Here is a 26,299-nt window from a genome sequence, read left to right on the forward strand (position 1 = left end):
TTTTTGCTTCTTTGTCTGTTAGGAGAGTGAAAATGTTATTATAATCCCACTGAGCAGAGCTGAGGGACATAGTCAGTGTTCCTGTAGATTGTCTCCAGTGTTCAGAGTAAAGAGCAAACTGTCCCTTTGCTGACAATGTCTGTCAGACTCAGTCACATCAGCTCAACATGTGCACAGGGTGTTTAGGCAATCACACTAAGTTTTTGTGTGTCATGTGACCTTGTGTGCGTGTGTGAAGGTATAAACACACCTCTTTGTTTGTTCATATTGCACGTGAGTATATGTGTGAGAGTTTGTGATCCCATGTGTGAGTGCGTGTGTGTCTGTCAGACACTCTCTCTCAGGCAGAGGGCTTCCACAGCGTCACTGGGGCCTTGGTTGACTCCTCCTATGAGGAACAGCATGTTAGGTGTCTGTAGGGAGGCACAGGAGCAGCGTGGGCTGGGCAGGGGAGCAACATGCTCCCACCTCCTCTTCACAGGGTTATAGCTCTCCACTGAGGCCAGTGGAGATGGCTGGTTTCCTGCATATACACACACGAATACACACACACACACACACACACACACACACACACACACACACACACAAAATTACATTATTTAAACAGCAGATCTATGAAGCACACAGAAACACTGTGATGTTCCACACTAATTAAGCCAGCATACATACATGCATGCAGGAACTATGCTGGACACATCCTCTAAACAAATAGTCTTATTTTAAACATACTGTTTGTTTAACTATAATGAATGAATGAATGTCTCACTCACACACACACGCAAACGCAAATGCACACGCATACGCACACACACACGTACACACACACAAACACGCGTACACACACACACAAATGACAGCTAACAGATCCAGCCACTGTACAAAACCTGCTGATATTCATGAACAGGTAACATACCTCACTATACAATATACTACGGTAAGTGCTGAAAACCCCCCTCCCAATACAGATTTACACCTCAGACACAATTATCAGAAAAAATAAACACAAAACACTTTCATTTTCATTCAAAGCAAGCTAGCTTCTGCACTGCTGAGAGGGAATCATCATTTACCCCAGAACTCTTCAAACCAATCTAATTTTCCACACCCGTAAGTTCACATAAAATTCTGAGAAGACAATTCTGTATGAATAACAGCAAAAACAGTAGTTAATACATGAGATTGAGCGATGCAGGAGGTGATTTTGTGTCTTTATGAGTTTGACTGATACACAAGCAGGTGTGAAGTAAGCTCGATGCAGTCACATCATTAGTGAGACCCTGCATGCCCTCAATCAACACAACACTCACTGCCTTTACATTTAGGCACATACTCTGCCACAAACACACACACCCACACAAACACACCTCTGCATGTTTATTAGGTGCACCAATTCCTTCACATTTGGTGCAACTAATACATTTGGTGCACCTATCAGCACACAGCAAATGATGTGGCAGTGACTTGATATATAAAGTATGCAGACAAGCATGCAACTGAGGGATCCAGTTACTGTTCGACTGAATGTTAGAGTGGGCAAACTGAGTGGAATAAAACCCTGTGAGCATGGTTGTTGATACCAGGCACACCGGCTGTAGTATGTTAGGAGTGGCCACCTTGCTGGTCTTTTCATGCACAACAAGGTCTGGCGTTTAACAGGAATTGTGCGACAAACAAAAAACATCCAGTTAACGGCAGGTGTGTGGGTGAAAATAGGTCGCTGATGAAAGAGGTCGAGGTAGAACGTCAAGATGGGTCTGAGCCATTAGGCGGGTCACAGACTGGGAAATAACGGTGCAATATAACAGTGGTGCACAGAGCAGAGCAGGATCTCAGAACGCATGAGGCATCAGTCCCTGTCGTGAATGGGCTATAGAATTAAATAACCAACCCTGGGTTCCAGTCCTGTCAGCTAAAAACAAGTAGCTCTTGGAGGGACATAATTGCCAAGCCTGAACAACCAAGGGATGGAAAATCCTGGTCCAGTGAATTGCAGTTCCTTTTAGAGCTGATGGCAGGGCGAGGATTTGGTATAAACAGCGTGAACCAACAGGTTTATTCTGCCTTGTGTTAACGCTACAGGTTGATGATGATATTGTGGTGGTGTGGGGTATTTTTTTTGGCACAAGTTGGACCTTCCAATACCACCTTGGCAATATTTCAACTTCACAGCCTACCTGCGCATTGTTCCTAACCAGCTGCATCTCTTTGTGGGTGCAGTTTACCTTTCAACACATGAACATTTGCAAAAGGATAATGCACCATGTCATGAAGTGCTGTTTCAGAATGTTTACAGGAACAGTTAACAGTGAGTTCAATTGGCCTGTGTGATAACCAACCCCTAAATGAACTGAACAATTTGAGGTTGAAATTTTAGCTTGAGGTTAAAGGGGCTGTTAGCAGTATGAATGTATCACTGTATCATAAACTACCTGGTAGAGCATTTCTGACTCACTGTTGAATCCATGAAACAGAAACGACACTCCGGAGGCAAAGTGGGGACCCACTAGGTACCGGATGGGTGTACTTAATAAACTGGCCACTGAGTGTTCGTATAGTAGCTGAAAGTATAAAAACCCTGACTGGAAATTGCTGAAAGGAAAACATGCCATGGATGTCACATCAATTTTAATAACAAGAAGAAATTTGCAGCTTTCATGACTTTGTAACCAGTGAAATGTTTTCTCAAATTAAACCAGAGTCAAAAGTCTATGCTGTATTTCCCTGGTGTGAAAAATAAATGAAAAGGTCTTCCAAGTTGTCCTTGTCGCAAGAAGTTCATCAACAATAGGCACAGGCTGGCTCACAAACCCAAATCGCTTTGACAGAGAACAAATTTTCCCATCTCCTCTGGGTCACTTAGACTGGGCCAAAAAGACAAGCTGTTCTCTCACTCTTTTCCACCCTTTTTTTTTTTTTGCCTCTGGTTGTGAAACCTCGCCGCTAAGTTTCCATGGAGACTCAAACTGAAGAGCGCATGATACGGATGGACAGACAGATGAGTGGTGGAGTGGTCTGCTATTGTTATAATAATTTCTCTGGTGAACAAATACAGGAGGAGAGTCTCAGAGTGGTGGCAATCAGAACTTGCCTGCACTGTGCAATTTCTAATCTGCTTAAAAACATATGCAGCTATCTGTCACTTAAGAGAAGAAAGCTAGTGTTTAGAGGCTATGTGTCTTTGATTGTCCACTAAACCTGTTCTCCTGTTCACTGTTCTGCACCTTGCTTTCTCATGTCTTATGCATCTCCTCCTCTGCATTGAGCAGTTTGCTTTATGAAAAAAGCCATGCAGCTCTCTCCTTTATTCCGTTAGTGGAGGGGATGATAACAGTGATTGCTTTTAATTGTTCATTTGGATAGCACCCAGGCTTTTTGTTATCCATTAGTTTAGAAATGGGTTTTGTCACTTATCATTCATTATCAGCCCTCACACACATACACGTATACTGGACACCAAACGCAGCTGATTTGCTTTGGACTAATAATGTGTTGTTGAGATGAGATACTGACAGTGTCTCGGCTGTAAAATTGAAGCAGGACTGTCATGAGAAGGAAGCATCTAAAGACATGGAGGATTCAGAATGGTGCCTCAGTCTTGGTGAATACACTGCACTGTTAACTGTAAAATCACAGCAAAGACACTGGGATCTCAATGGCAGTCTTAGGCCCTGTTTACACCTTGCATTAAGATCCAATTTTGGTGATCTGATCATAAGTGGACAGCTCTAAGTACGTCCGTTTACACCAGGCTTTAGAATCTGTGTCCCGAGTGACCACTTAAGATCGGATCTCACTTCTCCATATGCAAATAAACACGTAAATCATTTCCAACACGTCACCCCTTTCATTGAATTTCAGTTTTGCTTTTTTGATTGGAGATAGTGCTTATGACATGTGAGATGTCGGACGAATGTGGTGTCACGGATCGCTGTTTTGGGACATTAAGGCACGTTAAGCTGTTTCGTTAAAATGGGCATCCATAGAGAGGAAAACGCTTAACTTGAGGTAACGACCATACTCCTAGGATTTCGATTTTGATTTTCTGACAGGAGACGAGGCGTTTCTGATAAGAGATGTCCGAGAGAAATTTGGTGATCATTGATCGCAGTTTTGGAACATTAAGCCACGTTAAGCTTTTTCCTGTTAAACATTGTTGTTTAAGAAGAAGAAGAAGAAATCAAAACAATATCCATTTTGCGTGTTGTTATTGTTGTTGGCTGTTGTCGCACTTTAATATGATGATGTTTGCGAGGAAATGTGTGCATAGGCTAGTTCGTACTTCCGCAAAAGCAGAGGATGTCAGTTGAGTAGGCAGTCCTTCAGTGTGGTCGAGTTCGCATTCGCGGAAACACTGCTATAAGAATGTGGTCATATGCAGTCCAGACCACCTCCGAATGTGGCCTGAGTGATCCGATCTCAATGCGACCTCAGTGTGCATTGGATGCGTTTACACCTGTACTTTTGAGCTGTCCACTTGTGATCAGATCACCAAAATCGGGTCTTAATGCAAGGTGTAAACAGGGCCTTAATGTCTCACACGATGAAACGAAATTGTTAATTCATGACCTGTTCAAGTGTGTGTAGATGTGTTTTAGTGTGTGTGTGAAACATGTGTGTGAAATGTGTGTGTGTGTGTATGTACTGATTGTGAGTATCAAACAGACATTTGACTTTGTGGTGCTACATACATACAAATACATATAAAATTTTCTACAATCATTTAAAAAATGACAGGTGAAGATAAAAGAAGCCAAAAATGAGAAGACAGTTACAAGAGGGTTGAGAAGGTAAAGACAAGATTGGGAGCAAGTTAAAAAGATAAAGGAAAGAGGGCAGCAGCAACATTAAACTGAACACACAGGCAAGCAGTGGGTAAAGAAGGAAATTGTGTTTATGCACGTATGTGCGGGCATGTTTGTGTGTGTGTGTGTGTGTGTGTATGTGAGTGTTTGATGTGTGTGTGTGCGTGTGTGTGTGTGTGTGTGTGTATGTCTGTGTTAGTGAGAGAGAGAGCACAGAAGGGAAACGGTATGACAATCCTGTGTGACATGCAGGGAAGGAGAGGCTCTGTTCACTTCACTCTCACTCTACACTATGAATAATAAAGAGCACTGCTCCTCATCCTCAAAAGAGACACAGAGGCAAATTCTTCACCGGCTTTCCCGCACCTTCAAAACCCCCGGAATTTTCTCTGAGCAACAAAACATGATGCCATGTTTAATCTGTATTGCTTGTATTGCTGCGCCATAAATATATATTTTTTGGGGTGGGGAGTGCGTTGCAGGAAGGGGGGGGGGGGGGGGTAGTAGACAGAAAAATCTCTCGCCTACACTTTCAGCCGACATTATTGAAACACAAATCTCTTTTTTCTGTGCTCTCTATTTTTTTCTCTCCCTCTCTCTCTCTGTCTTTCTCTCTCTCTCTCTCTCTCTCTCTCTCTCTCCTTAGTGAATATTCCGTCAGATAAATGAGGCAGTATTTCATGACAGATTCCAAACCCTGAACATTGTCTCCTGTGCCTGAAATGTAGTGCAATTACCCAAATTACAAAATGTGCGACAATGTGGAGAACTGACTACTGAAGACACAATTTAGATTCTGTCACATTACCTAATGCAATTCTCTCTCTCCACACTAGACAGAATTAACCTTTGAATTAGAACAATATATGTTCAATATATGTCCAATATATGCTCATGAACAATACTCTTCAAAAATATAGTTAGCCCTGATTAACTTGATATCTTTTCAACAGCTCTGTATTAGTCAAAGGAAACAAATGTCCTATAAACACTAAATGAATTTCTAACTGGCATAACAAATATTGTTGATTTATTTTCATATTCCAGTTATGACACAAGATTGTCAAGACAATACTCACCTAAACCCCCTGCAGCAATGACCCATCCGCCAAGACACCCAGTCACAAAGTCTGCCCTCTTCTCTCTCATGCGAGAGCTTCGTGTGGGCTTCAGCCATACACCTACACAAGGGGTCAAAACGGGAATATCTGGTTATAGGTCATTTGAAGGTAAGACTCGTAGACAGTAACCAATAGGAAGTGCTGCCTCTTCCCCACCATTGTTGCATTCAGACTGTGTAAGACTGAATAATTATGCTAAATACTCTCAGCCAGCATGAGTCTTTCGTTCATAGTTATTTGTTTCTATTTATGGAGTGTTTTAGAGGAGTCACGAGTGTGTGAGTGTGTTTCAGAACCTCTTTGTAATGAATGTAATAAAACAAAACAAATATGAGAACAGGCAGTGATGTGGTGTCACAGAGAGTTTAATCTTAGACACACAATCAGGTTTTTAAGATAAAAATTCAGACAGAGAAACATGGTAACTCAGAAATAAACTCAGATCAGAGAAAAGGGTGGGAACAGATGTCCCTCAAGGCCAGTATGTCTATCCGAGAAAGTCCAGCTCTTAAGATGAGGTCTAAGGCAGAATTACCCTTTCTGTCCTACGCTGTTCTGAACTCATGTCATATCCATTCCCCTGTCACTACCAGTCTGTGTCTGCATGTGAAAACACCAGTCTTTCAGTTTACATCTATATCAACATATCAATCTGCATTGCTTAGTCCTTTTTTCTCTTACTCCTGTAGTCCCCTCGTTTCATTCTCTCCATCCCTCTGTTTTTTTCTTCTCCCTACGCCTGGCTCTCGACATGCTTGAACTCATCAACTTACCAGTCTCGTTTTCGTAACATGATTCTCTATTCTTCTCTTTCTCTAGCTGAATGTCTCTCTTCTCTCTCTCTCTTTTGCTGCTTTGTGTCTCTGCCTTTCTCATGGGATGAACAATGGTTGTTGCATCAGCATGAGGTGGAAAACAGTGGACGTGACGAATCACAGAAAGATGAAAAGCCATTCTGATAGTCTCCCAAAGCACATCACCTTTCCCACTCCACCAGCTTTTTTTCCCCCCATAATTCAATTCGTAGAGCTTAATTAGCATGACTGTATGTTCAATAATTGCTAAAACACAATACATGAAGTTGGTTTGTGAAAAACATCATATGGAAAGAACAAGCTCCTTCTTACCACAAAAACAGCTTAGATTAGAAAACCAACATACATACAAATATGATGGAAAAAGGAAGAAAAAAATTGTTACGGTATTTTAGAGGAGTCTTTGGGGTTCTTTCTCTTTCTCTTTCTCTCTCTCTCCTCTTTTTGTCTTCATAGAGTCTGTGCTATGAGCCAAACTCTGAAAGCTCCATCTCCTCTCCATGGAAACGAGCTGATGGGATCATGAGACCTGACTAAGACTAGGGGTGCCTCTCATGGGTGTGATGAGTCAACAGCAACCTCTTAAAAGACAAGGCCACCTGTAAACCAGGGAGCCACACTGTTTACGACAGTGACGAGGAGTAATTTCAGCTGCAGCTGTTTCAGTCACACACTGTTATTCTTTTATTTATTTTGGTCACTGTTTGCCACACAACATATGCTGAGGAATGACTGAACAGCCCAGTGTGATATGCTTAGATAGAGAGATTATTTTTTCTGAATTCCATGGTTTGAAATGCTTCCAGAGACAAAGACTGGGATGCTGTGTAAAGCTGTTCTACTATCTCTGGTGGAATGCTATGTGAAGAAAAGTAATAAGGACACAAAAATGCATAATGATCTTTTTCTATTAACAAAATGAGAGGGTATTGAGAGATCCTCCATCGAACCTTTTTGACTCTTTAAAACCCTAGGCTTAAAAGCCGCCATCATGTTCTGACCATCCATGTTTGCAAGTGCTAGTGTCTGTGTGAGCACGAAAAGGGAAAAGCAAAAAGATTTGTGGTTAACAAGTTGAGTGCTCTCCCTGAAATAATGGCACTTGGGAGAGTATCCTCTCCAACCAAACCAAGTGTAGAGAAACTTTTTCCCCAAACACACAAACACACTCTCTCTCTCTCTCTCTCTCTCTCTCTCTCTCTCTCTCATTCAATTTCCCTGCATATATCTTTTGTTCACTTTTTTTTGTTTTATCAGCCATTTGGTTCTCAGTGTTGAAATGCTTATCTGTTTCTAATAGGCTTATCTGTTACTGAACGGCTGAACTGTTTTTCCCCTTAGTGACAAGCACTGCTCCAACCACTTGGTGTCTGCTACAATCCATTAACTACAGCCAGTCTGCTTTGCTTTTCTGTGTGTGTGTGTGTGTGTGTGTGTGTGTGTGTGTGGAGTGAAAGAAAGAAAGAGAAAGGGAAAGAGAGAAACAGACTGACAGAGAGACAGAAAGAGGCAGAGTTAAGCAGGCATGTACTATTTCCATTTCTCTCCTTCCCTGCTGCAATCTGGAGATAAATTGGCTGAAATTGCTAGTGCCTCCATGCTGTGCGTGTGTGTGTGTGTGTGTGTGTGTGTGTGTGTGTAGATTCTAGGCTCTCTCACATAGAGTCACACTCTCTGTGTACACCATGTGCCTGTGTGCGCTGTGATAGAGATCTGATCTAAACAAAGATACAGCCTTAAAAAGACAGTCACAGACGGGAAGTCACAGGTAAGAAGTTACACTACCCTCTGTCAAGACCAATGCTCCATACCCAAACAACATCTCACAGTGAGGGTCACCGTTCAGTTCAGTTCAGACCAGACATCAGTGGAAAAAAAAAAAAAACTCATCCAAAACAGCTTTTTCCCCTGGTGTCAGGGCTTCACTCTCTAATGTTCATATATGTTATATATGTTTATATTCTTTGATATCTTCTCCAGGCTTTTCCTCAGAAATGTAAGATCTGAATAGTACATATAACATATATCAGACTCAGTACATGTATCACTGACTCAGAACCACAGATATATCTGATGTTCCATTGAAATATAATAATGTATATTGTATATATTGCATGTTCACAAGTGCCAAACAACAGTATCATATGTACTATATACATAAATACCACTAAATGTACCAAATAACTTTCTATCTAACCCACTCACTCTCTATCTTTCATCTGTGACCCAAACATGCACACAGATGTGCCCTGCTCTGTGTCTGCACTGCTGTGACTCAGGATGACTGACAGGTTCAGAACAATGACCCAGCTGGAGCAGAAAGCTCCTGTGTTTATTTAAAGCCCAGGAATCAATTCCTTGTCTCCCTCCTCAACCCCCCTCCACCTCCCTCCAGCCCCCTACTGTTAGACCATAAACTCATACGTCTGCCTAATACTCACAGCTAGACACACTCACACACACACACACACACACATTCAAAGATAGGAACAAACGTACACTAGAATACATATAGTCATGTACTCCAACAGAAATAGACCAAGTCTGAGACTCACACTCCCCTGCATTTCCCATTTTAGGCTGTATCACTATGAATGTTTTCCCCTGCTGCTACTGCACGGAGGGACATTTGTCTGCTATCAGCATACTGCCACACATACACACACACACACATATACGCACGCAAAGACGTATTACCACTCACTATTCTCACAGCATCCACAGCATGAAAAAAAGAACTGATCCGATTCTCCTCTCCTGAACAGAGTAAACAAAGCAAAAATGAATGTTCATTTTGGGTTCCGCAATACATTTCATTTTGCCACTTTTAAGTCACAATTAATTCCTTCTTTTCTACAGTGAGAAATAAATCACACAGCAAGATAATTATAACTAAAGAAGTGCTTTGGTGTTCTACTGGGTTATAAGTTACAGAAGGAACAATAAATGTTCTACTTCTTCAGGGTCAAAAACAAACAAACAAACAAAAAAAAACACAGCAGGCTAAGCCCTAGTCAGTGTCTGTTCCTCATTTTCTATTGGAATGAAATCCTCTGCTGTGAGATCATAGTGACAGCACATAAAAATCAATACTTTGAGCTTAATGAGTGTTACCCAGGTAAGAGGCTTCTGGGATTGATTATGACAAGTGAATATGTCTCAAAACTTTGTTCATACTGAAAAACATTGACAAAAGTGTCTGGTAGAGAAGAACATGGGAGAAGAGAAGAACATGGGAGAGGAGAAGAGAAGAGAAGAGAAGAGAAGAGAAGAGAAGAGAAGAGAAGAGAAGAGAAGAGAAGAGAAGAGAAGAGAACAGAACAGAAGAGAACAGAACAGAACAGAACAGAACAGAACAGAACAGAAGAGTTGTCTGAGGTCATTGTGAGAATAAGAACACAGTGGATACGGAAGGGGTTTGATGGTAGAATGGATGAAAAAAGAAGACAGAGGAGGTGATAGATGAGAAAAAGGTGGTAGGAGAAAACACACTGAGGCACACACAGTGTTGCAGGTTTGCAGGGAGAGTGTCACCTTCAGAGCAGCAGGAAAGAAAGACAGCATGCTCATTGAACAAACACACTCACACACACACACACACACACACACACACAGATGTTGACGTGACATCTTATGCTCGTATAGACCAGGCATCGTGTCTGTGGTTAATTTGCTGTAATTACAGATATGGTCCAGTGATGTGATGAGGGCCCTGAAAACACACGAACACAGTTTAAGTCGTCACACATAATTACTGGACATGCTCTGCTAACGTACAGACAGCCAGCGGGTGCCATCATTGCTACAGCTGACAACAGCACACACTGGGACCTAAACGTTACCCCTGTGCCACAAGCTTTTGAGATACCACTGCAGAGCGCCGTCCAGGGCTGCTGTAACATAATCTATCTACAGTAACAGCAGGGCCTATCAGAGCTGAGCTCAGGGTGTGAAACAAGTCTACAGGGAGTCTGCATTGCTTTTCTGCTTCATCACTGTGGCATGTTCTGGGCAGAGGAAAAACATTCCTGAACACAAGCAATAAGATGATGCAAAATGAGCGAAAAAACAAAACAGAAGCATCAAGCAGAAAAACTGTGTGGAAAAACTACCGTGTCAAATCTTTGCTCTTTGCTAGCTAAAAATTATTTGAGATGAATTTTATTCTGCTTTTTGTCAAAGCTGGACATAACACACTTCTTACTTACGCTGCATGTATGTATGTGTGTATGTATGTATATACACACACACGCACATATACACACACACACACACACACACACACACACACACACACACACACACATACATACATACACACATAGAGGTTACAAAGCTGCAGAGAATCTTTCTGTGTGTGAACATTTTCCACTCCTGAGTTGCATTATGTGAAGCCAATCCACTACACTGACAGCTACTGTGTCTATTTCCAGCACCCATACTCAGCAACACATAACTTGGCAAAACAGACAAAATTACCATGGAAGGAGAAGATGACGGTGCACTGCATGGTGCTGAATCATTTGGACCTGAAGTCGTTTACTGATAAGACAAATTTAGCCCGTTAATTCAGTTATTTCTGCTGCCTGTCACCTTCATTCATCTTTACAGGCACTGATTCACGGCTTGCCGTTTGCTCTAATGTGATTGCAAGGATTTTTTTTGCCATCCATCTCTCGCCATGCAATGTCGCAGCACCCATAATGCATCTGGATAATGTTTTTTTTTAAACTTCCCTTCATTAGTCTTACAAAAGAATATGTTAAACATGACAGTCTAAATCTGTCTTTTTCAAACAATTAAAAGAGAATAGGCTCCTAAACATAACTTTGCCAGCTTGTCCTTTTAATTTAACACTGAGGTGAATTTTAGCACGTTTCCAGAAACATTCTTTTCTTCTTGTTTGATCATACACCTCTGATTATGTCAAGCTGCTCATATGCAAAATGTGTATTTCTGTTTAATTGCAGCATAGAGCACAGCATCACGTCAAGTGGTTAAATATGTATAAACAGACTCTCCCTAACACACGCAGATCACACTTAGACCTTCAGTCATGTTAACAGAGCATGCAAGCTGAATAGAAAATGTAGAGAACTAGTTAATCAAGGTGGTGCACCACCTGTGTAACCTATCATTAAGAGTCATTTATTATATAACTTGAAACAGGGACTTTTTTCAACAATTTCTCATAGCCTCCATCAGCAGGCGGGATTTTTCTGAGATGAGAATTCCAAAAAAAAAAAAAAAGGTTTTGCCAGTGTTAGAAGATAGAATATGTTACTCAGCTTCTTTTTTGTGTCCCATAATTCATCTGTGTTGCGTGTCTGTCATAACTCATCTCCTGGCTGTGTTATCTGTGAATGGAAACATTCTTTGGTGAATACAGTATCAGTAAGAACAGATGGACCAGGAGGAGAGATAGCAACAGTCCAATACATAGGATGACACTGACTCACACAATGTTTTGCTAGAACCCTGATGGAAGAACACAGAGAGACAGAGAAGAGGAACAGATGGGGGAAAACATAGAAGACACGGAGGAGAAATGAGAGGAAAAAAAGAAAACAGAGAGAATAAGGCTTAGGAGGACACAATCAGCAGGAGAAAGAATTGTAGGGAGGGGAGACGGGAGTGTGAGAGGAAGAGAATGACAGTGAGAAAAACAAAGAGAGAAAGTAAGTATGGAGGAGGGGGAAGGGATCAGAAGGTAAATACGGGTGTCTGATTAATCTCTGCTCTGCTGGAAGATCAAAGCTTTTTCTACAAAGACATAGAGAAGAGAGAGAAAAATAGAGAAAGAACTTGGGGCTTGGAAAGGTCCTAAAACAGCATCTGGCCATCACATAGTTCTCCTATCCTAAAATAACAATGTTGTGGTTATTCTTTTTTTTTTTTTTTTACAGAAGAAAATTAGAACAAAGCTCTGTGAGCCCATGGAGAGTTCAGATATTGTTCATCAAACAGGGAATCGTGAATAGATTGAACTGTATTATAAGTGGTTGTAAAGAAAATTTAAACGCCTGATGGTAAGAGCTTCAGGGTGAACGTGCAATGCTTTTAAGATGAGTCTCACTTTTATCATTTTACATAAATCCCACTGAGATTTCTGCATTAAGATCTTAAACGAAGCCTTTATAGTCTCTTTAAAAATAGAGCATGTATAAAAAGAATCTCTCTTTCACTGATGGATAAAAGCTGTCTACACACCTCAGTGCTCTCCAGCTTTTAGAGATTACGAGCTGTGATCTCTTTGGTGTAAGTGAAATGCAGTGAAATACTGGTCTTGTTCTCAGGACTCAGGGGTCCGTAACCCAGTGCAATAGCAGGTTGAGAGTAAGGCTACTGCAGTAGTGCTATTGTGATGGCAGAATGAGCTGCACTGGACCCTGCAGAGGGAAGCGCCTTCAGCACTGCAGGCTAGGGATGAGCCACTTCCCGTAGACACGAGTTTTGTGTGACAGAGGCGGCTGAAGACAAGCTCCAAACTGGAGATGGATGAACCTGAGATGTGAAAGTACTCAGCCTGAAAACCCACTTACATTTACACTGCTTAGGTACAACTCCAGCCACATAGACAGACTAATCTGTTACACTCAGAAGTACAGTGAAGTACAGGGAGAGAGAGGGAGAGATAGAGAGAGAGAGAGAGAGAGAGAGAGAGAGTGTGTGCACAAGTAAAAGGTTGGACAGGAAGAGACAGAATGAAAAACAGCAGGTAGGAGGGGAAGAATAAGTATGAGAGAGAAAGACAAAATGGCAGAGTGAGAACAGAGAAGGAGATGGGGGGGAAAAAAGTAGAGGAAGAAAGAGAAGAGAAGGCTAGAGGAACACAGGTGAGATATATTAAGCATCATTGATAAAGACTTACTATATAAATCACACACAGATTCCAGAGGCTAGTTTGTCCCTGGCCATGGAAAGGTAAAGAAAAAGCACCAGACACTATAGAAGAGGTCTGAGTAAGAGCCCTCATTTAAGCCGTCTTACCCTAACAAGACACTTCATGGCTTTTTAAATTGATGTGCTTCGAGGACACTTAAGGGAGACATTTTCAAGCACAAACGGAAGTAAATCTCTCCTCCAAGGCCCGTCTCAAAAGGTCTGGAAGGTGAACTGAGGAACTTTAGTTTATTTTTATAATTAAGCAGCTTATTCGAGATCTGAGCCAGGCAATAAAAGTGCTTCTTGGCTAAAGGAGAAAGACGAATTAAATGGATGCATGCTTTCCCAAGGCTGGTTTTTCCTCTGCTTTTGCACAGTGAAATACTCCCCACCCCAGTAAAACAACAAAACACTTGGAGAGTGTTGCATGTTGTATCACGCCTGGTGAATAGGCAGTTTACATTAATGTGTAATTGAGGCGACGGCCTGTAAACTGTGGGCTGATAATTGCATAGGGTTTTACAATCCAAAGGTTCCAGCACAATGGGTTGAGAGATAACGGAATTACAGAGTTCCATTTACACATAAGCAAGCCAGCAAAGCAACATCCTGCAGAAACAAACACACACACACACACACACACACACACACACACGCACCCACACACGTGTGCGCGCGCACGCACACACACACACACACACACACACACACACACAGAAACACAACATACATGAGCAGGCCTTCACTCACTAAAATAGACTAAGCGCCATAGAGAGGCTTAAATTAATTCCAAAGACCATAACACTGAATTCTGAGGAAGGGACATTTAAATGTAAATGTCCCTGATTAAAACATTAAATTGAACAGGTTACAACCTGTTTCACCCTCATCATTCTTTCCTCTTGTATCCATTAAACTGAGACTATCTGGTTATTAGCTGCAGAACAGAGAACAATTCTTTCCATTAGCACACACGGATGAGCTCTCACTATCACATTAAAAAAAAAAAGAATCAGTGTGAAATATCCTAAATGAAAAAACATTACTTAAACTAAATTAAAAACAAAAGCAATCATTATAGTTAAATCCCAACAGGTGCTACTGTTTCTTTTTATTGATTTTTTGTTCTGTTCCTCTATTCATTCTGTTTTTTCCATCTTTGAATGTGGAGGATAAGGGAGAACTCGGTGGACTCAGGCATGGATTTAATATAGAGACAGGGGAGCCAACCATGAGTGGGGGTTTAATGTACGCCTCTGAGTTCATATCTACAGTGCTGCCTGCCATCAACTCATTTGGACCAGCCCAAGGGTCCAGACACAGAGGAAACAAATGAAAAAGGAACGATAGAGGGAAGATAAGAAATGAAAAATAAGTCTGCTGTCATAGACAGCAGTGCCTGGTGAGTGGAGGGGAAGGGGCGGACTTTCTTTTCTTGTGTAGTTATGAATTCTGAATGCTCAAGCGTTTCACATTGAACTCCAGACGATCTCAAAGCAAACACAATGAAATGCAGACAGCAAAGTCTTTGTCAGACTCTCTGGAAAAAAAACTCAGGATGACGAACACGCAGCAGGGAGTGAGAAAATATAATGAAATTAAAGACTGGCAGTTCTAAAAACGAAGAGAAATCCCAATCGTTCCCAAGAGCATACACACGCATGCACACACATGCACACGCTTGCACACACACACGCACACACACACACACACACACACACACACACACACACACACACACACAAAGCCCTCAGGGTACTCTGCAAACACACTCATACACACTCAATCCTGAAGTGGGTGAATAAAGCATAGAGAAAGCCAGGACTGGAGTAATAGATTAGATTGCACTGCCCGTGTCAGTGCACAGAAATACAGCACAAAGCTCACGTATACAACAACCATGTTCACTGAGCCAGTCTAAGAGCTTCATGATAAGTTTTCTGGGAATTACTTTACAGTTGAGGGCAAAAGCAAAAGGTCTAAAGGGCTAAAAACACAGTGGGACTCCTTTTATTGCTCTCTCTCAACACAGAAAGTGACCCATGAAATTATGTTTGTCTGGATATCACTGATGTAATGTTGAACTGGTACATCCTGAGACGAGAATGCGTGTGTGTGTGTGTGTGTGTGTGTGTGTGTGTGTGCGTGCGGGCACATGTGTGTGTGTGTGTGTGTGTGTGTGTGTGTGTACTGACATAGACTGTGATTTAGAGAGATGTACTCCTCACCCTGCTCCATATCATACTCCTCCACGGTGCTGACGAAGTGTGGTCTGGAGTAGAAGTTGTGGGGGCCAGGCTGCTGCAGTCCTCCCAAACTGAAGAAGTTTCTCTCAGTTGCAGAACAACTGGAAAAGGCCCTGCGACTGGGAATACACGGGAAACGAGTCCAGCTCTTCACCTCCAGGTCAAAGGCCTCAAACGCTGTGACCGGCAGCTTGCCCTGACGCCCCCCTGGGTGGAAGACGAGGAGGAGAGATTGATTTGGTTGAGAGAATTAAAGAAAAAGAGGATGAGAACGGAGAAAATAAGAGTGGGTTGAATAAAAGACATATAGGAGTGACAGTTAAGCACACCGAAGGAATGTTTTAGTGGAGTAATTTATTAGAGTAACATATCATTTCAGCGGCTACAGATAATCTGTGTGTGTATGTGTGTGTGCACATAAGTGTCCACTTGTGCCATGACGACTGACTGACGGCCCTGTGGTGTGTGGCCTGCGGGCTGATGTAGAATGTGTGTGTGCTGTGTGTGTGACTGAGCGGCATGGTTGTCCCATGCTGATAGCTGTGAGCCAGTGTGAGTGATCACTGCATGTCTTGACTCACTGACAACTCTTTGGTCTCCACATGACAGGCTGACAGACTTTTCCATGACCATAAGCAGGCTCCCTAACCCACCACCCTGTCCCCCCAGCACACACAAATACTATACCTCATGAACAACACACACACACACACACATGCATGTGCATACACACAGGTGCATGTGCATACACACACACACACACACACACACACCCCTACACAAGCATGAAGACAAACAGACTGATGCTAATTTGGGCCGCTGGGCCATACAGTTCCAGCTGAGGAAAAGTCTGCCACTGTGCAGGAGTTGACTCATCATCACTCAGTTTGTCCTCAGCAGCTCGACACCACCTGTAGCAGTTGGGGCTTATGGGAACACTTAGCTCTTTCTTACTATTCATCATAAAAGTTTCAAGTCTGGCTCTGCCTCCTGCGCACTGTTCTGTGAGCATGTGTGGTTCTGCATGTGTAATAACTGTGAGAGTAGGAGTGCTGTTCTTGGTTTGCTTCTCTGCGTAGGACTGCTCTGTATAAATTAGTGAGCTGAGATACACTGAACTTTGGCTTCAAGTCATTACTAAAACCCTCTACAATTGGCCTGGCCCAGCCTGGCTTTTGTTTGTTTGTGTGTGTGTGTGTGTGTGTATTCATGTGTTTTGTGGGTTGATGACAATATCTGTCATTGGTTAATTCCATTAATACAACATGTGGGTGTGTGTGTGGTGGTAGTTGGGGGGGTGCGCGTGAACAGGCATATGCAAATGATAAAAGAATAAATATATTTTAATGTGAGTGTGATGGTGTCTCTCTTTGGAACCTTCCGGGCCAGTGCCACCACACTGAGCCCAGCTAACGCTTTAATTTGAGCCCCCACATTCAAAGTAAAGCCACTACATTACCTCTCTGGAAAAAGACCCTCATGTTACTATGGACTAGGGCTGGAGAGAACTGGAATAACCTGCCAACAGTTTTATCCTCTTCACTGGCCCACAGTGCCTTTTCTTTTGGTTTCTGCATCACCACTGTAAAGTTATGGTGAAATAAATCTTTTTTCGGATGCCTTGATCCTGGTTCTGCCTCTCTGTGCCTCAAGAACTGGCCCATCCTAGTCCCTGACAATACTCCTCACCAGAACCTGTCGCTCTATTCAGACTATTGAAATACAGCCAGGGAGACAGATGCCTGGCCCTGGAGATAAAGGCCTCGAAAAAACTGTCACATTTCCCTCACTTTTCCTACTTTCTCTATGTATTCGCAAAGTGTCTGTTCCAACTTGGGTGCCATTTAGATTCCACCTAAAGGCAAAGAAAAAGGAGAGAAGAGAAAAAAGAAATCACAGAGAAGAAAGACTAGGATAAGAGTGCCAAAGGGCAGAACATTTTTGGAAGTGTCTGAGGTATAACAAGTGCCATGGACTACAGAGGATTACGGCCAAGGCCCAGTGGGCCGGTCGCCCAGGTTCCCCAAAGGCATTCTCGTAAATGCTTCAATTATCTATAGGACTAGCCAGCAAGAGTTCTGCCCACAACTCCAAATTAGACTAATCCCTCTATGGCTAAAGGATTAGAAAGGGAGAGGGAGAGAAAGCCATCTAGAAAGACAGTACGTTTCATTCCAAAATGGGTTTGATTTTTTCGAAGGCCTTTTTAGGACATCTCGTCATTAAAATTGTGGCTTACTCAGACATTTGGTTTCAGTCAGTGTGTAAGACATAGTTAGAGTAGAGGCAAAATGGTGAGAAGAAAGTGTCTTTCGAAAAGAGTTTGATTTTCATGACCTCCTCTAATTAAACTCTTTCAGCTCTATTCAGCAGCTTCAATGGTCAATCAAGAAAAAGTGTCAGAGGAGAAGAAAGTCATAGAGGAAAGTGGATGTGAGAGAACAATTAAAGAAGAGAGGCCAAGAGGAAAGAGAATAGATAGTTTAAGTGGGGGAAAAGAGAGAGCAAATACTCCAGAGAGAGCAGATACCCAGTACTGCAGAGAGCAGCTCCACTTGGCTCATGCTCGTGTCGGCTTTGGGGACAGACGGCCCTCGTGTACTAAGCCTTATGCACACTTGGCTGAGTGTGATCCAAACAGTCTGCCGTGCTGTGGAATCAACAGTGGGGTAGTGCAGGACAACCAACAGTACAGGCCAATGCAGTTTAAACGTATTATACTATGTAAGTACATTAGCTAATGATGTTTACAGACATGCATAAACCAGTTTTTGTCTCCTCATTAACATTGGAGGAGTGGGGGTAAACTGCAGATGCATACTGAGCTCATTGCATCCTACAGCATCATCAAAACTACAAGTATTTTGACCTAAAAAAGGGTTTTTATATTTCATAATAATGACCAACAATACGAAAGGAAGAAAATGTGTCTCAGAAGATTCGCAGGTAAATGAGGTAGCATAAAAGGTTGAGGTTAAAAACTGGGCAAAAATTCTTTAAGAGGGTATCTCACTGAGCCTGAAAACGAGAGAAAATGGGATCTGGTTCAGTGTGAATTCTATTCCATAAAGACAAAATCAGCCTGTATCCAAACAGCTTACTCTCTTCCAGCAGCACAGACCCAGCACAGCGGAGTATGCCGGGGAGGATTTTTGGAGGACATTGAGGTGTATGAGGGGTGAGCATGGAACAGAGGGGAGGTTCAGTCTGATTTGCTATGGAGTCTGAGTGTCCTGGACACAGATAGACCTGTAGTCTGGTCTCTAACCAAATCTCTGTAAATGAGTAGCACTGCAATGCTGGCTCATCCCTCATAGAGCAGCTTAATGTGATTCTGTTCTCCACTGAGGTGCTGCACTTCTATCTACAATCCAGCAGGCTCAGAGATAAATAGCTGAATTAGGTTAACTTTCCTGCTGTCACTGGAGAAAAAGTTCTGAAATAACATAAGTTATGATTGACTATCGTCTCTCTCTCTCTCTCTCTCTCTGTCTCTCTCTCTCTGTGTCTGTCAGTCTGTCTATCTGTCTGTTTGTCATTTTGTAACTAAGACAAGCATTGCAGTCTTACAGGTGCAGGCAGTTAGAGACTCATATATTCACACTGCAGAGTAGCTGTTAGTTAGCATGACTGCTGAGCCTCACAAGATGAATTATTCCCTGTGATGTCAAAGCAACTGGAATGAGTCTAACCGGTGAGACAAAACCCTGTTAAGAGGATGAGATAAAGTCTCTAGGGACATAAATGACAAACTGCTATCACTCTATTCGTTCCTCTTTCACTATCCTCATCATTTTTTCGCTCTATATCTGTCATCTTAGCTCTTTCTGTGTGATTTGTTTTGTGCGGGTAAGATAGAAAAAAGGTAGGACAGACAAGAGTGTTATATTTGGAGTAGTAGCAGATTCTAATGAAAGAGTCACTCAAGCAAGACAGTGTGTCTGTGTGCGTACGTGCGTGTGTGTGTGTGTGTGTGTGTGTGTGTGTGTGAGTGTAGTAAAGGAAACTGTGTACATCTCTATTTAAGTGTGCATGCATTTCTGCCCATGTATAGTTTGTGTATCTCCATCTCAATATATGAATCTATGTACATGCATATCAGCAAAAGAACAGAATAAACGTGTGTCTATGTGTGTACTGGCTCATGTCCACACACGTCCTCCTCCTCAGTGTGTGTGTGTGTGTGCGTGTGTGTGTGTGTGTGTGTGTGTGTGTGTGTTGATGTGTGTGCATCTGTTTGAGATAAAGCACTTGTTTTTGTGGTTTAAGTGTGTGTGATCCCTCAGTATGGTGTGAAATGGAAAGAGGACAGAGGTCCCATGACAAGACCACTATACATTTTCACCCTGGTTTCTGTTTGACACAGGACACAGTGATCTGATTCAGACTACGACACACACTGACCACAGCACATTCTCACCCTGGCTTCTGTTTGACAGAGGTCATGATGCCCTGACACAAATCACAACACACACTCAAACACTTTAACAGACAAGTGATAATGGACTAGATAACAAGCACAGACATATATACATACACATCCACAGACACATAGTGGCAATAATGTGCAACCAGAGGGCATGACTGTTCTAAAGGAGACACTGTGTGTCAGGGTTGACCTGCGGTGTTATGAAAAGATCTGCCATTTCCATTCAACTGTCCTGTCCTGTAGTTATTCTAACCACACTGTGGCTCAGAGCAGGCTTAGAATCTGTGAGATCCCTGCTGTCTTCTTCACATGGCATTTTAAACCTTTCCCATTAAGACAGGGCCACAGAGACACAGTGGCACTTTAAGAGAATTGGCACAACATGAACCCTCACTTACAGTGGAACCTGCCACCTTGTAGGGTTATTATGACACTCAGTGTCACGTTAATCACACAGGTCATAATTACAGCCTTAACTTTCCCCTCTCTGTGCTTCTCTCCATCAGACCACAGCACATCTCCATGTCTATGCCTACAGTATCAACACCAGTCTGGATATTTGCTGCGTAAAGGCAAATACAGCCCCTGGTTAATGGTCCAATTGTGCATAATTATAAGATTTTAAGAATGTGCTCTGTGAGAAGGGCATAGAGAAATATGTTTACTGCCACTCTGTAACATTCCTGAAGCTTTCTTTGATGACTTGAAAATACATCCCATAACCCTTAAAAGAAAGTCTTCATTGGTTAATGACAGGCGTCTTACCCAGAACGTAAATCTTGTTCCCGCGCAGGAAAGACGAAGCACCATAGCGAGGTGTAGGCATGGAGGCTAGAGGCAGCCATTGGTCCTTTGTTGGCTCGTAAGTTCTCACCAAAGCCTGGGGCGTAGTGTCTGCCCCCATCCCCCCTAGAGCATACACCTTCCCATCTGAGGGACATGCAGAGAGACGGAGAGAGGGAGAGAGAGAGAGAGAGAGAGACAGACAAACAGACAGAGAGAGAGAAAACGTAAAACGTTACGAAACACAAATATGATCTTCTTTCCTGTTGATCAAAAACAAATAAACAATAAATTAGTGTGTGTGAGTGTGTGCTTGGGTGACCTTTCTTTCTAACAGAAATGAGACTGTTCTTTCCCTTTGCTTGTACAGTGGAGACATCCCAAAGGACATGCTCTGTTTCCAGCACTCCTGCTATTTTAGTTCACACGTGCATTTATAGCTCCAGTCCTACAGTAAGCTTTTTCCTTCCCAGCCACTCAGCAATTCAAATGTGATTTTCCCATGACAAAGCAGTGGAAATCCTCTGAACTTCGACACCAACTCCATCATTCTCCATTACTAGCAGAATGATGGTCTGTTTGCTCCTCCCCACTACTGGGCATAGTGAATAGGCAGCCTGACAGTGAAATACACATTACATTCATTCTGGTACCTTTAGAATTAATACTTCATGCTTCTACAGATAAGTCTCATAGTTGTTCCTCTACATATCACTTGGGTACACATTAATACTGTGCTCTGCTTATAGGATTTGGCATCAACTTGAAGATGAACTTTAGGAGTTTTCAAGGACAGGGGTTTAAAAGAGAGAGCAGCAGTGATATTAGAATATTAATACAGTGAGGGAGAGGCAGGGAAAAGCTAAGTCAGCAAATGCAGCCATTCTGCCGCAACATTGCCAGCTGTCAGCTCCACAGAATGAGAGAAGAGACGCAGACAAGATGAGAGACATGGAGAAAAGTAACACAAAGACAGATTAAAAGTGTGCGTGTGTGTGTGTGTGTGTTTGCATGTGCATGCGTGATAAAGATTGTGAGAGCAGGAGAGGAAGAGAGAGAGAGAGAGAGAGAGAGAGAGAAGGAGAGAGAGAGAGAGAAACAGTTCAAAAGAGGAGACCAGTACCATACAGATACTTCACTTTTGCGGTCATAAGGGATGTAAACAAAACCAGTAACCTTCAAAACAAAAAGAAAGACATTACAAAAGGTGAGAACTTGTAGGCGTCGCTTCCTAAGACTGCAGAGAAATGTGAGTCAGGTCATGATACCAGTGCACATTATAAAGAGTAAAGGTTTATGGTGCGGGAAGCAGCAGCGTATGCTACTCCTTAAGCATATCACACACTCTGCTCTCCATCATCCTGCACTCTCTCCCTGCTTCTCTTTGCTTAGGCCAGCAGTTGCTGAGTCAGGTCTCTGCAGTGTGCTGGCTAGGCGACAAGGTTACAACCACAACACAGCAAAATAATGATGCAAAATAGGAAGCACGAGACAGAGAGAGGGAGAGAAAGAAGAGAAGGAGGATCAGAGAAAGAGTGGTGGTGAAGTGAAGAGACCTATGAGTAATACACGGAGAAAAACAACTACACAACTTGTTCTCCTCCTAGGCTCTCCTCTTACTATTATGTTATCCATTCACGTCTCTGTTGTCACCATTCCGAGTTTAAGATGTCTGTCACGGCTACATGCTGTATTGTGTCTATAACCTTTCTCTTTTCACTACAGCGTCCCCTCAACTAGCTAATGTATTTAATTACTGATATAATATATTTCATTATGTTATGAAATTTGTTTCTGACACAGCCAGGCCTATCAGTGATGTAATTTTTAGACAGTTATCCAGTATCCTTTTTGTAGCTTCCTATTCTTCCTTTTAGTAGCTTCCTTTTTGGGGATAACTGAACTCTTGACTTCATTTCAAAGCGGGAGAGACACAGAGACATAAATATGCTCAGGCTAAAACTGGGGGAGCATGTACGCCTGCACACTTCTGTGAGTATCACAAAAGAAATAATAGTTTTGATATTTAATGGTCCTGCAGGAATCAGAAATTCATATGATCACCTCACTTCAAAAGCTCACTGAAACAGGCCTTAATCAAACTACCCCATTGTGAGAGCTTTTAAAAATATCAAACATCAAAAACAGTTAACAAAGCCCAGCTGGCAAAATCACAGCATTCCAAATCTGCCCACCAATCTCTTCTAAAAAGACTGCCAAACAGAAATACTGAGGCGATGGTTGTTTTGATGTTTGTTTTAAAACAAAACATAAAAGGCATGTCAGTGTGACAGGAAATTGTCATAAAAGTGCACTGTTCCATATGTCAACATGAAATAAGACATTCAGACTGAATTCGAGCAGTCACCATGTCCACTAATAATGCCAACCGTCTCTCCTAATTAGTGATTCTTTCATCCAGTATTTGGTTATAAGTAATTTATTAATATAAGTTTAAAAGTCTGAAGCCTGTGAACGCAATATGATGGCAAAAATACTTTTCTGCCTTGAAAAAAGAAAACACCACACATAGCAGATGTGAGAGAACTGAAGCATGTAAGCTCTGTAAGATGTATATTGGAGTTAAAAGGGTTTGGTGGGTTAAGGACCTCTATCACATGAAACTCACATTCCTTTACCCTGTCGCTCTCCTCTTTCTCCCCTGATCCCTCTATTCTTTCCCTCTATTTCTTCCTCTCTCTCAATCTCTATTTCTTGCTCCTAGGAGTCCATCACCCCCTGCAGGCTCTGCAGCCCAATCACACACACAGTCACTTCTAATTAGGGCACTTCCACTCTGATCTCTGCCTGTCGCTCTCGGAGACACCATGGCAACTGCAAACACCACCCCCTCCCCAGACCATTAGTGAAGGGCTGATCTGACAGGTGGTGCGCTAAAAATGGACACACACATCCATATGCAAAAACATCCAGAATCGCATATATTCTTATATATAAGAATAACCAGAAAAAATGTAAACTTAACTAAACAAGTGAGCACCAGGACACTGTCATACTCAGTATAGAGACTGCACTTATATAAATAAAGACTGCACAGATCAATTAGGGTAAACATTTAAAAACAGTAATTGTTTATTTACACCATCACACAGAGAACTTAAACCAAGCACATCAAACATGGCCACACAAGGACACACTCACACAAATATACAGATGCATGCATTCATTCACAGGGACAAACACACATATATATTATTGAAAACATCCAATCATGTGAACACACACACACACACACAGCTGCTAACATTACTAACATCCCCATATGACAGATAAAATCTCATTAAACTTGCCAACTGCTACTCTTCATCATTCGACTCAGCTGCAATCAGAAATATTGTCTTCATTTCATCTGTCTGTGTATGTGCGTGTGCGTGCGTGTGTGCGCGTGTGCACGCGCCAGCATGTGCATGTGTGTGTGTGCGTGCGTGTGTGTAGGTGGGTGATTCATCTGGGAATTTCAGAGTTATGACAGGGTTCTGAGACTGTTAACACGCTGTCCTCATAATTACATACCTCATCACATAGTATCAGTCCAGAGTCACAGACGTGGCTGAGCAACACAAGAGATTCACCAACAGGTAAAACACAGAGCTGTGCAGAAACAAACCACAAAAAGGAGTGCAAAGCTAGAGAGACGACACAGGTAAACGACAAATAAGAGAGTGGACAACAAAAGGTATTTTGGGAAAAGAAAAGAGAGACTGAATGGAAAAAAGCAAAGGTCAAGGGTGGGTTAATTGAGGCCAACCGTGCGAAGAGGGAGAAAGGCTAAGACAAAGCGGGAGAAGATCCAGTTCTATAGTTTGAAAGATTTGATTTGCTCTGAAGAGCGGAGCTACTCAATCACGTACCGAAGCGAGCGTGAGGAATAATCAGACCGCAAGTGGGAGGAAGTGGATTTCAGAGACGAGACAAATCACTCAGTGCCTAAACCACACCGTGCCAGGGCACCTCAGTGAAGCTGGAGCGTTTACGGAGAGAACTGATATTTACAAAGAGATAAGTCACAAACGCACTTCGATAAGAGGATGATGCTGACGATGACCATGAAGATGTCTGCAGCTTTTAATAACCTGACTTTAAAAGATGAGCGTTGGCTCAACGAAAGCCTCGTCTTTCCTCTGTCCTCCGATAAATAAAGTTTTATCTCCCGGGAATAGCATTCAAAGGCCACTTTATTCTGCCTCCGAGAGATGATGATCAATACTAATCGTCATTATTAGGCATATGGATCTAACTGGCGCCGCAGACATATCTGAAGCTCTCAGGATGTGGATGAAAGAGAGAGAGAGAGAGAGAGAGAGTGTCGATAAAATGTAAAAAATGAGAGCGTGAGAAAGTGCAAGGATTGAACAGACGTGAAGTTCAAAACCAAGTCGATTTGCTTGAATAACAACCTGCTATTAGTGACAGCCACTCAATACATCAGTCAATTTCACCCTAGCCCTTCACCTTTTGATTCTGATGCCGGTGGATAAAACGGTCAGAGAGAGAGACAGAGAGAGAGAGAGACAGAGAGAGAGGGAGGGAGAGAAGGTGGGGGGTGATGGAGAGGGTCTAGGAGAAAGGCAGAAAATATGGAGTATGAAAGAGGAGCTATAATCAAGATAAACTCCCATACTCTTCTAACATTCTAATTATTATGAACACTATAATTCGTTAAACTGAGAGGCACATCAACACCAGCTGTGACAAAAAATACCATCACACAGACAAGAACTTCCACTAGAAAAACAAAAACATCAGAGAGATGCCTTTAGGGAAGATCATCACTAATGGTTGTTGTATTTGAACAAACATTGGTGTTGATGCTGTGAAAATTAGTGGAAGAGAAGGGAATGGAGGAGAGGGATTATAGAGCTGACCTTGCACTGTTTTCTGGGCCATTTATTCTTGCCTTGAAGCCAAAGTGTGTCAGCAGGAAGGGTCACCGCTGTAAACATCTTATTTACTAACACCAGTGGGTCTCTACTTAATCCGTCCCTGTTCTATCGACCCAACACAGTCTCAGTCTATAACCTGCCTGCCCAAAGATCTGTTTAAATGGATCATATGGGTGCCCTGTTGCCCCTCTCTTTTCTCTCTCCATCTTTCCTTTCTCTAACTCACTCTCTCTTTGTAGCAACACGAATTCTCATTCCTTCCCTGTGCATTATACATTAGTGTTGTCACTCTTTCTTCCTCTCCTTCTCTT

The 26,299-nt window shown here is 42.3% G+C and overlaps 1 protein-coding gene across 1 annotated transcript in view; it reads right to left on the reverse strand.

Moving 5' to 3' along the window:
- Positions 1-326: 326 nt before the first annotated feature.
- klhdc8b (kelch domain containing 8B) overlaps positions 327-26,299 on the reverse strand; it is a 46,559-nt gene continuing 20,586 nt past the window's right edge. Inside the window, exons 2-5 of the mRNA XM_030770007.1 lie at positions 21,067-21,231; positions 15,855-16,079; positions 5,885-5,986; positions 327-523 (exon numbers count right to left, since the gene is read on the reverse strand). Of these exons, the coding sequence (XP_030625867.1) occupies positions 327-523; positions 5,885-5,986; positions 15,855-16,079; positions 21,067-21,231 (689 nt within the window). The remainder of the gene's footprint in view (positions 524-5,884; positions 5,987-15,854; positions 16,080-21,066; positions 21,232-26,299) is intronic.

Source organism: Chanos chanos, chromosome 3 (assembly GCF_902362185.1).
Source record: "Chanos chanos chromosome 3, fChaCha1.1, whole genome shotgun sequence".
Taxonomy (NCBI): Eukaryota; Metazoa; Chordata; class Actinopteri; order Gonorynchiformes; family Chanidae; genus Chanos; species Chanos chanos.